The sequence below is a fragment of the Lathamus discolor genome, chromosome Z (assembly GCF_037157495.1).
Source record: "Lathamus discolor isolate bLatDis1 chromosome Z, bLatDis1.hap1, whole genome shotgun sequence".
NCBI lineage: Eukaryota > Metazoa > Chordata > Aves > Psittaciformes > Psittacidae > Lathamus > Lathamus discolor.
The window spans coordinates 83629890-83646520 of NC_088909.1; the positions used below are offsets into that span (position 1 = coordinate 83629890).

A 16631-nucleotide genomic window follows, 5' to 3' on the forward strand; every position below is an offset into this window, starting at 1 on the left:
AAACAGTCTCATAAGCAACAGGATCAGCAGCTGCAGTGGCTAGGGGCCATGTGTCTGCAAGAAGGGTCTTAAAACTGTGTTCTCCGGAAGGGAGAGGTAGTGTTTGTAGAGAGAAGCTGAAAAACGAACCTGGAAGCAGGAGTGACCATGAACTTTTAGACGTACAACCCATGTTGATACTGAAGAAGTTAAATAGGCAGTCAAGGAAGAGACACTTCATTCTCTTGTGACTGGAACAGGAGAGATGGCCTCTAAAGCCACCAGTTTTACAGAAACTATTCTTAAAAGTGTGTTTGGCTTCCTTCTCTCCCTTAAGGCTCACTAAATTCTAATAATCAGAAAGCATTCAGACCAAGAAAGAAGGGGGAAAAAAAAGTCAGGAGACTTAGACAACTTGCCCAGGAAAATCCACTGCTGGTTTAGTTAGGCTAAGCCACAAAATCATCCACTTACCTGGAGACAGCACTCTCTTACTGCAGCACGGGCGAAACTATAGCACTTGCTAACAAGACAGGGTGAAGGGTCTGACAGCCAAGTTGCAAAAGAGCAATCAGGCTCTGAGTGCATTTGCTGGGAATAAGTGATTCGGAGAAAACTCCAGGAACCAGAGGTATTTGGTAGGGGCAGATGCTTTCCTTACACTTGAAACAAGTTCACAGATTTGCAGCATGTTCTCACTGGATTTACAGTAAGTTTGTGATGTGAGTTTTATTATTGTAAGACTAGACAGGTGCATGACAAACTGGAAATGCTTATCAGACCCTCTAGTAAAGCACAGTGGGACAACAGTGTTGCTGCCCTAAGAAGCAGAAATACAGCAGGGCTGTTGCTAGGATCTCCATGTTTTCAAGGAACTTGCCCTGCCCTGAGCTGAATGAAGTCACTGGGTGCAGCTGATGAAATTCAGTGGTGACAGGGAATATAAGCAGGCATGGATGCTGCTGCATCCCACAGCCAACGAATGCACTACGATCCTTCCCTCCCTTGCCCTTTCCTTGTGCTGTGTGAATACCGACATTGTTTTACCGATGTGAACAATGGGGCATGGGACCGTGTACACAGCTGAGACAGGAAGGGAATTAGGTCAAACCCCCCATGAAACAGCGCCAAGAATATAAAAAGAAACTGCACTGCAGTATGAGGCTCCTCAGTGTGCGCCGAGGTGATTGTGTGTGTTTTTCTACTGACCTCAAAAATGGAGCAGCGCAGCAGCAGTAAAATCAGAAATTTCTAACTTCCTTATAGGCAAGGCAGATCAGAGTGCCTGCACAAGTGCTAACTCACTAGGCTGAAACTCTTAAAACAGTCTAAAGTTAGGCTTCCAACTCCATGTATAGTAGCCTGGATTTTCCAAATGGGTTGGGGAAGAAAAAAGCAATCAATATACGTTAATCCTCTTAGCGTCTGAAGTTCAGAGTAGCCATGGCATTCTTTCCTGTGAGAAACCCCTACTGAAATAACTTGTGCTCGAAATTCTTCCCTCTTCTTTTGTTCCTTCCACCCTTTACACCTTTCATTACAGGCAAGCTACTTCTTGTGCCTTTGTTTCTTTGTGTTGTCTCTATTCTACCCCCTGCCTGGCTGATGTTAGGAGGAAAATATACCACCTACAGGATAAAGATTTCTGAACCACATGTGCTTTACTTCAGGAAACAGGCAAAATGGGAAAAGTTTAATTTCCATATAGCAGTCACATACAGTCACACTTGTAGCAGGACTGAAGTGAATATCAATAATGGTACGCACTTCAGTTCAGTGACAGAGGAATGCATACCACTATGGCAGTCTCGGAGTTTCAGTACTAAGCAGACGCTTTAGCTAGCTTCTTAGCTTCCATTTCCTTCCTAGCCTTTTCTCTCATCTCTCTTTCTCTCTCAGTGAGAAGTGCTTGCTCTTGCTCCCACTCCTTTAGCTTCTGCTCATATTTTGCAATGTCTTCCACTTCACATGCTGGCATCTTCTCCTTGACAAGTTGGGTGGTCAGGGTTAAGAGGCTTCCAGATTCAACCTTGCCAAGTGAATGCAGCTTGGAGTACAGCTCCTGTCATAAGAAGGGATTTAGCAGAAAGTGAAAAGGAGAGAGCCAGTCAGTCACAAAACAGTCAGCCACAAAATACTTCTCAGTAATAACCAATACATTGCTGCCTGAATCTAACTATTAGCTGGGCTGTGTAGGCCAGGGAAGTACTTCATCCCACCACTGTTGTGCTGTGGTTAGCTGGTACCATTTCTTGAAATGCTAACGTTTAGAATAATTTTTTGAGCAATAAAACTGGAAAAAAAAAAAAAAAGTTTCATTTTAATTAAACATTGAAATTCTCTTTATTTTTCCAAGTTCAGTTATGTGTTATAAAGATCAGCTAACCAGTCAACTACAGTAAATATAAACTGAATACCTTAGGTTTGTGTCTTACATCAAAACCAACTGATTGCATTAGCATCCCTCTCAACAAATACACATAATTTTAAATGCTCTTTTGCTGACAACATACTAAGTAACTCCCATGATTTTTCTTCCCAACAGTTACTGTGATCTGAGGCTTGACTATACTTACACAGACTGTACAATAGCACTAAAGCAAGGGATATTTTTTCAGAGATACTCTACACTGAAACTAAAAGCAGAGCTTCAGTAAGAAAACATGCAGCATTTCTTTGAGCTTTACTTATCTAGATTTTAAGCAGCATAAAAATGTTAATTCACTTAAGATAATGAATCATCCAGTGATACTATTTCTGGCTTTCTGGAATCTTTAGCCTGATGGCTCACTAACAATCTGAACTGCCTTAAAAGTGCAGCTACACGACCAAAGAGGAGTTTCCTGAGGGGAGAAAAATGACATGCCATTGAAATATTCTTTACCCCTTGCTCACTCAGTAGATAGCAACACATTTTCCTGATTTTTCTTTAAATTAAAACATTTTACTGAGCCCACACTTGCAGAAATTTTTAAAGTAAGTACATGCCCTTAAAAGATTCTTTTGTGGGCCCTCTGAATAAAGCCTGTCTTTTTGCATTATAGGAACAGGTTGCCCAAAGAAGTGGTAAATACGCCATCCCTGGCAGTGTTCAAGGCCAGGCTGAACAGAGTCTACTGTTACATGTTTTCGTGTGACGTGTCCCTGCTCATGGCAGGGGGGTTGGAATTAGATGATCTTAAGGTCCTCTCCAACCCTAACCATTCTATGATTCTATGACAGAAAGAAGATGTAGGGATCATTCCCATCCAAATATTGTGGCAATTCTGAGGCTACAGATAACAGGACTTCCACTTGCCACACTGGAAGCTTAAGCACTGTGCTGCTGGACCACAGTATTCCTCTTGCCTCAGCCTCTGCTGGCAATAATCTGTAAAGGCACTGCCCCTCAGTTCCTGTCTTGAGGCTCTTGCCTTGTTCTTATGCAGGAAACCATGATACTGCCTCTGAGGCCTCTCCATTTTTCCCTACCTGAGCCAACACAACTGCAAACTTTGTTGTATTTTGCTAGACCCTTGAAGGTTTGAACTGGCCAGACAGCAGATGAAAAGAGTCTTTAAAATACTAGACATACAGGTCTGAGGGGCCTGGGTATTTGGCTCTGTTTGGGTGTTGATTTTATGACAAAGAATGAAGGCAAACCCAGTGGCTTTGAAGCTAATGGACTAACACCAAACTCAGCAATATTTAGTGTATTCATCTCTGAGATGTCAGTAAGTATACAATGCATCAGAAAGAAACATGAAGAGACCATACAGCTTGGGTCTGTGGAAGGAACCTGCCAACTATACTCATGTTTACAGATTAGATATTCATAGAATCATAGAACACTTAGGGTCGGAAAGGACCTTCAGATCATCTAGTTCCAACCCCCCTGCCACAGGCAGGGACACCTCATACTAAACCATGTCACCCAAGGCTCTGTCCAACCTGGACTTGAACACCACCAGGGATGGAGCATTCACAACCTCCCTGGGCAATCAATTCCAGTGCCTCACCACCCTTACAATAAAGAATTTCTTCCTTATATCCAATCTAAACTTCCCCTGTTTAAGTTTTAACCCGTTACCCCTTGTCCTATCACTACAGTCCCTCATGAAGAGTCCCTCTCCAGCATCCCTATAGGCCCCCTTCAGATACTGGAAGGCTGCTATGAGGTCTCCAAGCAGCCTTCTCTTCTCCAGGCTGAACAGCCCCAGCTTTCTCAGCCTATCTTCATACAGGAGGTGCTCCAGCCCCCTGATCATACTCGTGGCTCTCCTCTGAACTTGTTCCAGCAGTTCCATGTCCTTTTTGTGTTGAGGAAACCAGAACTGTACACAATACTGCAAGTGAGGTGTCACGAGAGCAGAGCAGAGGGGCAGGATCACCTCCTTCGACCTGCTGGTCACGCTCCTTTTGATGCAGCCCAGGATACGGTTGGCCTTCTGGGCTGTGAACGCACACTGCAGCCGGCTCACGTTAAGTTTCTCATCAACCAGCACCCCCAAGTCTTTCTTCGCAGGGCTGCTCTGAATCTCTTCTCTGCCCAACCTGTAGCTGTGCCTGGGACTGCTCTGACCCAGGTGTAGGACCTTGCATTTGGCATGGTTGAACTTCATAAGGTTGGCATCAGCCCAACTCCCAGAATCTTCCCTGCTCTGATGTGATACATCAGTGAAACTTATTTAGGAAACTAACTCTATATCCTGAAGGTACCAAAGGGCACATTTTTAAGTGGTTACATCATTGATTTTTAAAAGCAGACTCCAGGGCCCTGAATGCATAACATTAGAGAAGGAGCACTGCTTTTAGAAAGGGTGTTCCCAGCATTTATGTGATGAAATGCTTGCCCACTGATCATTGACACAGAGGGAATTGCCTGAGGAGCATTTTACTGAATAGTGAGGTTCAGCATACTGAATCTGAAAACACGTCATATGAATGACAGTGTCAGACAGAGTTTAAATTACAGCTCTAAAGGGTTTATCTGGAAAGAGCCAAATGCCCTCATATCCTGCTTGTGGAAGCGAAGGACATGCTGCCTCTCATACATTGTGTCCGTTAGGCTGCCATGGCTTTTTCAGGTATTTCCACAAATGGCTGTTCTGAAGGTTAATATGAGACATGGAGTCCAAGTATGTTGATAAAAACCATGCAGAAGAAGCTACAATTCTAGTTAAGAACAGTGTGTCTGGAGAAAATTCACATGCTTTTCCTCACACACTGAGGTGTATATGACTTGTGAAAGAGAACTGCACAAGCAGGAGACAGAAACAATTGGTTTTGAGCTCAAGGAGTAAGACTGGGATGTGGTGGCTAACGCTGGGCTGGACAAAGTGCTATCAAAGTGTTTTCAGCGAAGAAGTGCAAATTCTGTGTTGGAGTCACATCACATGGGGGGAAATGATCTGTGCTGGGACAGCAGCAGTGAATGCCAACATCACCAGGTTGCTTCAGAGCTGCCACTTTCCCTCAGACTTGTATGGATTTCTAGTGAACTTCTCAGCCATGTGAACTATGCCCATAGATGTCCAGCGGTTCAACTGGGAAGACTCGCTGGTACTGGCCTGATGGTTTTGAGACAAGAGTCTGAGAACTCTTTCAGGCTTAGCTGAAGCAGAGTCTGACTTGAGAGCTCCTTTTCTCATCCAGACAACCATAAATTGTGGCTTATTTACATATAGATTACTGTTGGATGCCTAGACTTAACACGGACTATGTGTTTCTTATATTCAGATTTTTATGGTGAGAGCTTAGAGCTAAGCATTGTGACTGTAGTTGTTGGCTTAAAGTCAGGGGACTCATTGCCACAACAGCGAATGCCTGAACTGGGGTTAATTATGAAACTCATGGAAAGGTTGAGGTGAGAAGAAAACTACTCTCTTGGCACTAGTCTGTCCCCAGTTTGACATTTAGGCCTTGTTTTGAGCACTCTGCATTATTTTCTTCAAGGCTGAAAAATATATAGACAATGAGAGACTCAAAAAAATGTCACACTCCCTCCTTCAAAGGGCACTTGTGTTTACCTAATTCACTGTGATTCATTCAGGCATTAATTATCACACGATGAGCACCCAATGATTCCCAAAAACTTTAATTAAAAAGTTCTAAGTGCCTACGAAGTCAGTTTAACCTCTAAAGATTAGTGGCAAATAATTTATGTAAATAAAAATTAAGGAAAGGAAAACAGTGTGTACGTGAGATGAAACCACAGGATACCAGTCTTTTAACTTTTGACATTTCTTTAGAAAGCAATGGTCTGCATTCAAAACAACTGTCTACGGTCATGACAGCTGCAATGGAAACTGATGGTGTATGGGAGGAGTTCCAGGTATGCTCCTGGAACTATAGAACAGATTAATTTGATTTTTACTAAGCACAAATCAGAGATGCTGAAATAAAATGTGCTCATTATATAGCTGAGAGATGTTAAAAATATAATGCACTTATTATATAGCTATGACCTAATGAACAACTGCTTGTGTTTCATATTCTTATCATCAGCGTGACAATGTAAATATAAAACGGAGGTGATACACCCTTTCTTAATTCCCCAAAGTACAGAATGCAACATTCCTACTTAATCATAACATAGACAAATGGGCAGCAAATTCAGGATGGTGTCATCCCTCTCACAATTTATTTTAATGAGAAAGAGCCCACACAAGGTCAGATAATGGATCTCTAATCCCATGCCACTTTTATAAACAGGATTGGATTTATCATTTTGATGTATGAAATGAGAAGATAAAATCCCAGGAGACAGATAAAAGACAAGTGGTCTTGAGCATTTATGTCTTTGTAGGCTGCTGCTTCCTGCTTGAATAAGTGAAAATATAAGGCGATATCTGTTTCAAAAATGCCAGGTAGGACTCCTGATGCACTGAAGGGGTGTCAGTCTACTAACCATAATAAGCCAGCACATATGTATTTTCTAGTAAGTATTATGGAGTTCTACTACATCATAGAATATTTAGATAAATGAAGCTCTTACCTTGAATCGGCTGTAGTACTCAGGTACTTTAGACTGCTCTGTTTCTTCTGATTCTGCACACTGTGACTTCTGTTCTAATTCCTTGACTTCTTCAGCTGATTCTGGATCAGGTTTTGCTTCAAGGACAGACTGCAAAACGGTCTCCAAAGCATCAATCTGAAAAATCACATTTGTCATTGTTAGCTTAAACAGCATGGAGATACAACCCAAGTAACACTGGTGTTACGTTTAACAACAACTTCAGGGGATACCACATATTTTGAGATGACTTCTGTGTATGATAAAAAGAAACCAAATTCTAGAAGGAAATGGGACTTGTTCTTGGAAGAATTTTGTACTGTGTTTGAGATCTTTGAGGATGGACATTAAATACACACAAGAGAAAAACCCCACCACCCTCTGTCAGCAATAAACTCCCTGTGACTCAGATGCTGATTGGTATCTGCAGATTTGTCAGGCATTAGGCTATTATCTTCTCCTGGCCTGATATCCTGCCATGGATACTAATGCTGAATGGTAGTCACAGGGGTAAAAGCACCAGCATGACACACAATCACAGATAAGTCTAAATAAGGTATTACTATGGACTGTTCGAACAATATAATCTCTAATAGATGATTAGTGTACCTTTACAATAGATGATTAGAGGTACAAAGATAGCACCTCTTTGGTGAAAAGAAGCAAGGGAATTAACTGTTCAGCAACAAGAACACTCATTCCTATCATTAGTTTGACAATTTAATAGGAAAAATGGAAATGTAAGCATTTAATATATGGATATAGTTTTGTTCTGTGACACCTCTGTTCTCTTCATATATGACTTCTGAGGTAGTGAGAGAACCACCCTCTCCTAATCTAATTGCATTTGTATCAGAAGAATGCATCAGCTTCACTAAGGGACTTGTTAAATCATTTTTGTATGTATTATTGATATAAAAGATAGAACTGCTATATGGATGCTCATGCTGTTTTGGGAATAACATGATCTTTGTAACGGGAATTATTAGGTGAAGGTTGCCTGCATTTCAAATTTTAGTTTTTACAAATGCAAAGAGCTGTTATCTTTCTATGAATCCTGAATGTTTATCAGTAGGATAAAATAACTCTGTGTAACCTTTGACTCTGTGATGTTTTCTCCAAGCAAAAGGGATCTTGATAATTACAGTTTAATTTTCCCATCATAAATATATAATGATAATGGAATAACACTGAAACACAATCTTTAAACTAGCAGTACTAAAACAGGATTAAATAAGCAATGAAATACAACTATGTGCTTGGAAATACGTACACTTACTCAGAGACCTTCTCAGAGAATTAAAAAAACCCAAAACTTGTCTTGCTTGTCCATAGTTAAACAATATAGCACAACACTAAAACAGTATTCCTATGATTTTGTTAAGACAGTAATTGTAGAGGGAAAATAGACTCCCTTCTAGACAGGCTTTAAGCTTGCATTAATTTCTGAAAGAAAAGTGACTGATAATCATTTGGAATCACTTGAAAATGTTTATACCAAAACTGCAGCTGTAAAAGTTCTTTTGAAAACTTCCCTTTTAGATAATGAAATTCATTCAGCCAGTAAACAATGTTACATTTTGAAAAAGAACTAAGTTCCCAAAACCAAAACTAAGTTCCATGTCTTTCTCAAATAACCCTGTGATTGTGCAGGCCATTTTTAACATGGGCCATGTTAAAAATAGTACATTTTTAACATGGCCCATACTTCTCAGAGCTACAATATGGATTCATTAGAATGGCATAATATTCAACCTAGTCCTGCCCATGAAAGACCCAAGATACTACAGGAAAGAAGGGTTTATGGCACTTGAAACTCTTTCCATCTTATCCACTGCTGAATTCAGTGGCAGTTGACTGACCCCCATATTGACCTGGTCAGTGCTCCTAGTCCTTCACCCTTAGGAATACCGCATTTTAGTCAGAAATAGTAACTGAAAATGTCAAGCATGGATTTTAATAGTAAGATCTTAATAAGCATTTGGGTATAAAAGGCCAGATGATGCAAATCAATACACTGTAAGTACTTTACACCAGATAGGGGTTATCGACCAGCATATCTTCTGGTTTTCCTTTCTGCACTGGGGTCACAAAAATGCATTGCAGAGCAATTACTTTGATACTAACAAACCACCCTGGCCTGCTCTTGGTCCTTAGCTTGGTGAAACTTGTATGACTTGCACTATTGTTTATATACTGCTACCTAAAATCCATATGAGGCAAAGTATCCTTTCCGGGAAGTTTCTGTGAGGCTCTCATGGTCATTACTTCTGGGGCTCAACTACTGGCTTCATACAGAGACACCTGCAGCATTAGTGAGTAATCAGTCACAACCTTCTAAGTTCTTAGTTTTTCAGTGCACAAAGTCAAAAGTGTTTCTATGAAGAAAGCATTGCTAGATCACCAGTAGTGTTTACTAGTGTTACAGCATTGGTACATAGAAGGATGGGATCCTGTCGTACCACAGGCTGATGCAGGCCAATACTAGGATGTTCACCTACAACCCAGAGCTAGCTGAGGAATTCCCTAATTTTCCTGGGGTTTGCAAGCATAAAAGATTACAAGCATGACAGGCTGAATTCTGCAGACTTGGAGTGAGGAAGAAACTCCAAAAACCACATATGCAAAGACGTAACTCAATCTGGCACAAGCTGCATACGTGACACTTCCTTCTCTGCACTGTCCAGTATTACACATGGAGCAATAGATAAGGAGAATCTGCTGAGCAGTGCCCTGGCCTTTGTTTGTCAAGGGGACTGCAGAGACTGCAAGCCTAGTAATGACACCAGCAGTGCTGTTTCTATGCTCCAGCCCATGTGGTGGTTTCCTAAGTTACTCTTCCTAAGCTGTCTGATTCCAGGATTAGCATGATGCCCCACAGCACTCCTAACCCACAAGTTCCTCAGTTGGTGCTGACTTCACAAATGGACTGAATCTATCCATCCTCCCCAGCTGAGGGCACTACAATTCTTCTAGAAATCACACTGTAAAATGTTTGGACCAGTGTAACTCAGGACATCATCTCAGAGGAAACAGAATACATAGAGTTAGCCAGGAGAAGAACAAGATGTGGTATTTCCTTCTCACTGCTAAGAAGTGTATCTTCCAGTGAGTTCCGAAGCTTGGGAAACAAAGGTGTCTTCCCATCCCCACAGACAAGTGCCTCCCGTGACACAGGCGCAGGTGTCTCTATGCAGGGGAAAGGTTTAGGAAACATACTTAAATGGTTTGTGGGAGTACAGACACATCTCCAAAAACATGCCAGTAAACATCACTGCCTCATCAACCGGAGCATGGTTCTGTTCTAAACATTACTTCTTTTCTTGCCTTCCAAAGATCTCTGAAGTGTAGTTGAACTTCTCATTAGCAAGGCACAGAATTCACAGGTTTTACTGGAGTTTGGCTTCTATGAAATTACCTTTGGTCAAAGCATTATAGACTTCATACTTACAGCTTCTTTGCAGATTTTGCTGTCCCCTGACAATGAAGCCACATTCTCCATCACTTGCAAGGCTCTATTCAAGTATCCAGGTGTCCACATCAGTGGCATTAGATTGTATACAGCTCTTAGCCCTTTGTTCAACTCCACTTTCCCTGTGATAAAAAAAAATACTTCAGCATTAATACTTTAACATTTGAGCCTTAACAGAATCCATACGGGTTGGCTCTATATTTCGGAAGTGACAGCAATTGTCTGGCTTCTGTGGTAAAAACAACACACTCTTCTACAAACCTGCTCTGACAGAACTGCTATTATTTTATTAAGGTGCCTTCTTTTTGCCCACCTTCACGGCTACCACATGTTTGTTTCCAGTTCCTCCCCATGCCCACTCCCTCATCTTCTAGAAATTTTGCCTAGATGGAAAAGAGGAAAAGCAGTTAGGTTTTCTGATTGTCTGGCAGTTTTAACAGCAGCTCTGAGAAGGATGTCTGAAGATTTCGGACAAATGTCTCCTTAGCTTTTAGGCACTGACTGTGTAGCATCTGTGCACTAAATCTAAGGCTCCACAGTCAACTCTTTGGCCTTTAGGGTCTCACATACGTGTCATGGCCAGACTGTACAGTATTTAAACAACATACACTCTGGCCAATCATACAGCTTAGTACCCTTATTTCTATTTGTCCTGGGTTCAGCTACAGCTGTCATTTTTCTCCTTCTTAGTAGCTGGTGCAGTGTTGTGCTTTTGACTTTCAGCCTGGGAACAATGCTGATAACACCGATGGTTTTAGTTGTGGCTCACTAATGCTTACTCCGACCGAGGACTTTCTGAGTCTCATGCTCTGCCAGGGAGGAGGGGAAGCCGGGAGGAAGCAGAGATAGGACACCTGACCCAAACTAGCCAAAGGGGTATTCCATACCACAGCACATCATGCCCAGTATATGAACTGGGGGCAGTTACCCGAAAGGGTTAGATCACTAACCCTTAGTTAGGTCGGGCTGGGTATTTGTCGGTGGGTGGTGAATGGTTGTATTTTCTTCCCTTGTTATATCCCTTATTAGTGGTAGCAGCAGTTGTTTTGTGTTATACCTTAGTTACCGGACTGTTCTTATTTCAACCCATGGGAGTTACATTCTTTCAATTCTCCTTTCCATCCCTCCAGGAGCGGGGGGAGGAAGAAGAGGGAGAGTGAGTGAGCGGCTGCACAGTTCTACGTTACCGGCTGGGCTTAAACCACGACACTACTGTAGCTTCCTTCTACTGTACAGGAAATAGGGAGAACTGCCAAGGCAAAATTTTGGTTCTTGATTTAAGACATTTTGTGCCAGATGTTCTTCACTGACTTTAGTAGGATCTGTGACAAGCAGCACTACTGACAATGTGACTTTTTTTCTGACAGTAATTACCAGAGAACATGAAACTCCTATATAATAGAGGAAATGTACATCACATTGCATTTGGTCAGTACTAATTTACAATTATTGTCACTCTAAGGCTTTGATGTTTTCATTGTCAATGTAATGAATGATACTACTTCAGTGTAGCTTATGAGAGCTATACCTAAGCTCTTGATCAAATCTGCACACTGGCTATAATGAAATAAAACTATGAAACACACCTTACTCTTCTTCACATTGAAGAGAACAGTTTAGAAAAAGCAAGGTAATAAGTGCACAGACAAAGCTGATTGAACTATGGCTAAATTAAAATAGCTGAGGTGCTAAAAGCCACTTTGTGCCTGTAGACATCTTTCTCTGAGGTCAGTTCCATTAGTGTTGGAAAGACTGTGTAACACATGACGTAAGAGTAAATTGCTCTTGATCTACTGAATGTCAATGTCATGGAACAAGTACTACCGCCCACAGACAACAGTGAAGTGCATTTGTGAAATACAGCCACTACTCTAACAATCTATATGACATAAACACCACTCCAAACTGAATGAAAATGGGACAGCAAAGCCCCTATTTGTATGGGTATCTCCATTGGGTAACAAACTACAGCTCCATGGAAAATCCTGCTTTCAAATTAATTTTCACATTTATCTGCCATTTGGACTAAAAGGATGTTTTTATCTTACAGTCATGATAAATCTGAATCAGCATCCTAACTCTGACACTACACATCGTATTTTGAGGCCACATTTTAAGAACAAGCGCACTTTTCATTAACCTCAATACATTCTAACATAAAATACTACGTGGTAATGGAAAAACTGCATCATCATGTATTTTAAATTTATTAATTACTTTTGTCCTGGGTTCCCATGACAACTTTCAAGTAAATTACCATTTTGTAGAGAACGACAAAACCTGTCTGTACTAAATTCAAAAATTATTTACCCTGTACTGCATTTCCCTCTAATTCTGAATACACTCTAACTGCTCTTTAATAGTATAGCATACCATAAGCAGTAAAGACTTCTTAACAGATACAGGGTAAAGGCACCAATATCTGCTGCTCACAACAGAAACATTAACTTTACAGCCGGTAGTAAATGCTTAAAGATAGTGTTTTCCAGACTGTGCTCTCTAAACTTCTTGAGGTTGAGGGACTATTTTAAGAAGCTTACTAACTAGAAACAGAATTTACTGTCCATAACCTTAAATTTATGTTATGGAACTCTGTACTTTTGCGTTTGGTTTTTTTTTAATTTGTTGGTCCACAAACCAACCAACCCTACTTCTTTCAAGAATGTCTTTCTTTCAGCTTCCAATTCAAACCAGCAGGGAGTCCTAAAGGAGGTTCCAAAGCTGTCTGATAAAGGACATACGATTCAAATCAGTACTATCCTCCAGGTCTAAAACAGATTCAGTCTTTGAAACTGTTCCTTACACTACTTCTCTTATCCTTAGCTTTCTCCTTGATTACCTTTTAATAAAGTGAAGATGCCAACTTAATTCAGCCACTGAAGACAAGAGGGAAAAGATGACTGTAAGGGAGGTAAAACTTACCAAGGAATGCATAGCCATACAGCTGGGAGCTAAAACCCACGGTACTTGTTTGCTTGAGACCTGTAAGCACTAGCGATGCTCCAAGATTTTTCTCCTCTTCCCACTGCAAATAATGTAAACTAAGTAAGTGTTCCTTGACAAACACAAACATAAAATGGCAACAGCCAAAGACAGGACATAAGGCTTTCATCAGATGTCTCAACAGTAACAGATCACTAAACAGTCTAGCGGTCAGAGTTACAGTACATTTATCCTGAGGAATAGCACACACAATACATTGAGGAACACCTCTCTTTCCAGAAGGCAGAGATTAATCAGTGCATTTCCTTCTAAACATAGGGCTACACAAATTTACACTGTTGAAGCTAAGCTCTGTCTCTGTCCTGTATGCCCTACCACTTGCTTCAGACTAACACTGCTGAAGAAAAGATTCTACGGCTTCTGTGCTAGAGTAGACTTTTCTTTTAAGTATGTGGACAAATACATGGTTCTCTATTCCTCACTAGAATAGGAAAACGCTGAGAGAATATGCTGCTAATGGCTGCTCTGAGTCCAAAATCTTTATTGTGAAAAGAACATATGCAACTCTCCAAGGCCCCTGTACGCCCGAGGATTACAGCTGTCTCTCCAGCTAGAGAGAAGTACCAGCTGTCTGAGCCAGACCACCAGTGTTGGTTAACAAATGGCACCCTACCAGTAAATAGGTTAAAACCACAAGAGCAGTTTGAATTTTGTTTTGTTATGGGATAGTACAGTACATTTTTCAAGACCAGAGAAGCACAAACATTGAGGATAAATGTCTCCTTATTGCAAGTGAAAGGAGACGAACAATTCCCATTGCTAAGAAAATGATAAAAAGGAAGCTAAAAAAAGACAATAGACTGGAGGAAGTCTGACACTAACACATGGATTTTGTGCAAGGTACTTGTGTCTTGTTTATTATCTTATGACCTGAAACAAATACCCCTGGCAAAACATCCAAGTTTTCTGAAAAATTCCCCAAGGTACACTCAGTCTTAAAAAACACAAAGATTCAACCTTCTAATTTAATGCATTATCCAAAGATGTCTTTTTCAAAGTATGGTATTGTTTCTTGTCTCCATCTGGTTGTTACAAGAATTTGCATGTTACTATTTGACAACAAAATAGTATCACCTAACAGCCAGGCAAGGTATTTGCCTGACCCAGAAGAGCGATACAAGGAGACAGGGCTGTTTCATGCTGAATTCAGTACTGCAGCTACATGTTACAGGGAAATCAGATGCAACTGGAAAAAACAAGGCTTATATGGCCTAGGTTCTTCTGTGAGCTAGCCCATTTGGCTCCACAATCTGGAGGAACTGGAAGAACTTAATGTTAACAGCTTTCAGTGGCAGGTAGCAATCATTGTTTGCAGCAGTCAAGGAGACAACTTTCTGGGGAGAGCCAAGATCAGTCAAGCTTTCAGTGGTTTTTACAACAGCAGAAAAATCACCACTCTCTATCACCATTGGTATATATACTAAGGACTAACATAGCCAGATGCCCAAGATTCAGCTCTCAAAGTTAAAAAACATGTCAGGCCACTGAACCCTAAGCTACTGCCAATGGTCTGTCTGCCGCAGCAAACTAGCTGACCTGTCTCACACCTTTGAAAAGGGAATGGGATTTTCAGGAATAGCTGAGCAGACCTCATAATTGTGTTTACCACCACTTCTTAAATCAAACACAGAAAATTGGCACTGAGAGTTATGAGGTATTGAATGGTACCCTGTATAATGCATACACAGAAAAATACAGCTTATTGCTGTCACTGGATAGGGTAATTTCAAAATGCCACAGCTATATATTATTAAATGTCACAGCTGTATGAATATGCTTGCCTTAAATGTGTCAAGTGTCCACACAACCCTTGTTTGCATATTCAGCTTTCATGAAATGCTATGCATATTGACAAATTCTTATCTTTGCAGTCAGGATACATGAACATGGACAAACACAATGGGAAAATGAGGTTTTGTTCCCCCTGCTTTTCATATACAAGTGACTACGATTATTTCTGTGGATTGAAGCAGAATACAGAACACGGCAAATGCACACCTGTTTTCTATAGTGAAAACTGAAATAACAATCCAGTTGAGTAAAACCTTAAGGCATCTGTAACATGTATTCTGGAAGATGCTTCATGTAAGGCAAATGGAGGCTTCAAGCATTTTGCTATGGATGACAACATGCTATTGAAGGCTTGTGTCAAAGTACATAAAAAGTAACTGCCTAAAGTGACAGACATGGCAGAGCCCTTTGCTGATACCTAACTGATCCTCTTCTGAAAAGGAAGAATACAATGCCACTTCTGAAAGCCTGAACTGGCATATTGGCCTTAAGCAAGCACGATGTGAAAGAAACCCCTAATCCTTGGAGACAGGAGAGATGCATCAAATTGAGGTTTAAAACAAATACATACTAGAAACAATACACCCAAAGCCGATTGGGTAGCAAAAATCCTAGTGAAAATGCTTTATAATTCTGCAATATCACCATTACCAAGGTCTAACGGTACACAATAACCACCTAAACAGGCTCCTATACAAGAGATGACACAGTTATTTTGTTAACTGATAAACCCCTCTTTGAAGTGAACTGAAATGTCTTTTCATAATCTTCCAATGGGCATACATTACATTTGAAAATTGCAACACATCTTCCTTTTCAGAGGACAGGGTAAAAAGGGTGACAAGTGATTTTACAGCTTTCATATTTTGTGTTTCTTTTTTTTTCTTTCTTCTGCAGTTGTAAAACTAGTGACAAATAAAAAAAAAGAGTACTATTTTTTCCCACGTAAACTTACAGGAAATAAAATACATTCAAGACTGAATACCCAACTGACACTTAGAAACAAAGGTTTTTGTGCATCATTTTGTGTGGTCAGCTTACCGTATGTTCATGCTTAGTTGCCAGGTACTGGTATAAAACATAAAGAGAAAGAAGCTGTGTTGATAATTCATCAAAACTTTCTTGCAGCATGATCTCTGTTACTACTGACACAGCATCTAGGGAGGAAAACAACACATAATCAGCAACTGCAAATTTACACAGTTCACTTTCATACCTACTCATGTTCACTGATACTTCATTGATGCAGAATGTTTTGAAGTACTTAGGGAGAATGTTAAATTTCTTATGACAGATAATGTGGAATTAGTCTTACTCGCTTGGGTTACTCAACATACTGCGAGAAGGAAGAATGGGTTGAATAGCATGAGAACACAGCAGGGATCTTTCCAA

At 40.6% G+C, this 16631-nt stretch overlaps 1 protein-coding gene across 2 annotated transcripts in view; it reads right to left on the bottom strand.

The window, feature by feature from the left end:
• Window positions 1-1621: 1621 nt before the first annotated feature.
• Window positions 1622-16631, bottom strand: part of MRPS27 (mitochondrial ribosomal protein S27) — a 53290-nt gene continuing 38280 nt past the window's right edge. For both annotated transcript variants that reach the window (XM_065661926.1, XM_065661927.1), the window contains 5 exons: window positions 16281-16396; window positions 13368-13470; window positions 10425-10567; window positions 6956-7111; window positions 1622-2041 (listed from right to left, as the gene is read on the bottom strand). In XM_065661926.1, coding sequence (XP_065517998.1) covers window positions 1802-2041; window positions 6956-7111; window positions 10425-10567; window positions 13368-13470; window positions 16281-16396 — 758 coding nt within the window. In that variant the 3' untranslated portion in view covers window positions 1622-1801. The remainder of the gene's footprint in view (window positions 2042-6955; window positions 7112-10424; window positions 10568-13367; window positions 13471-16280; window positions 16397-16631) is intronic.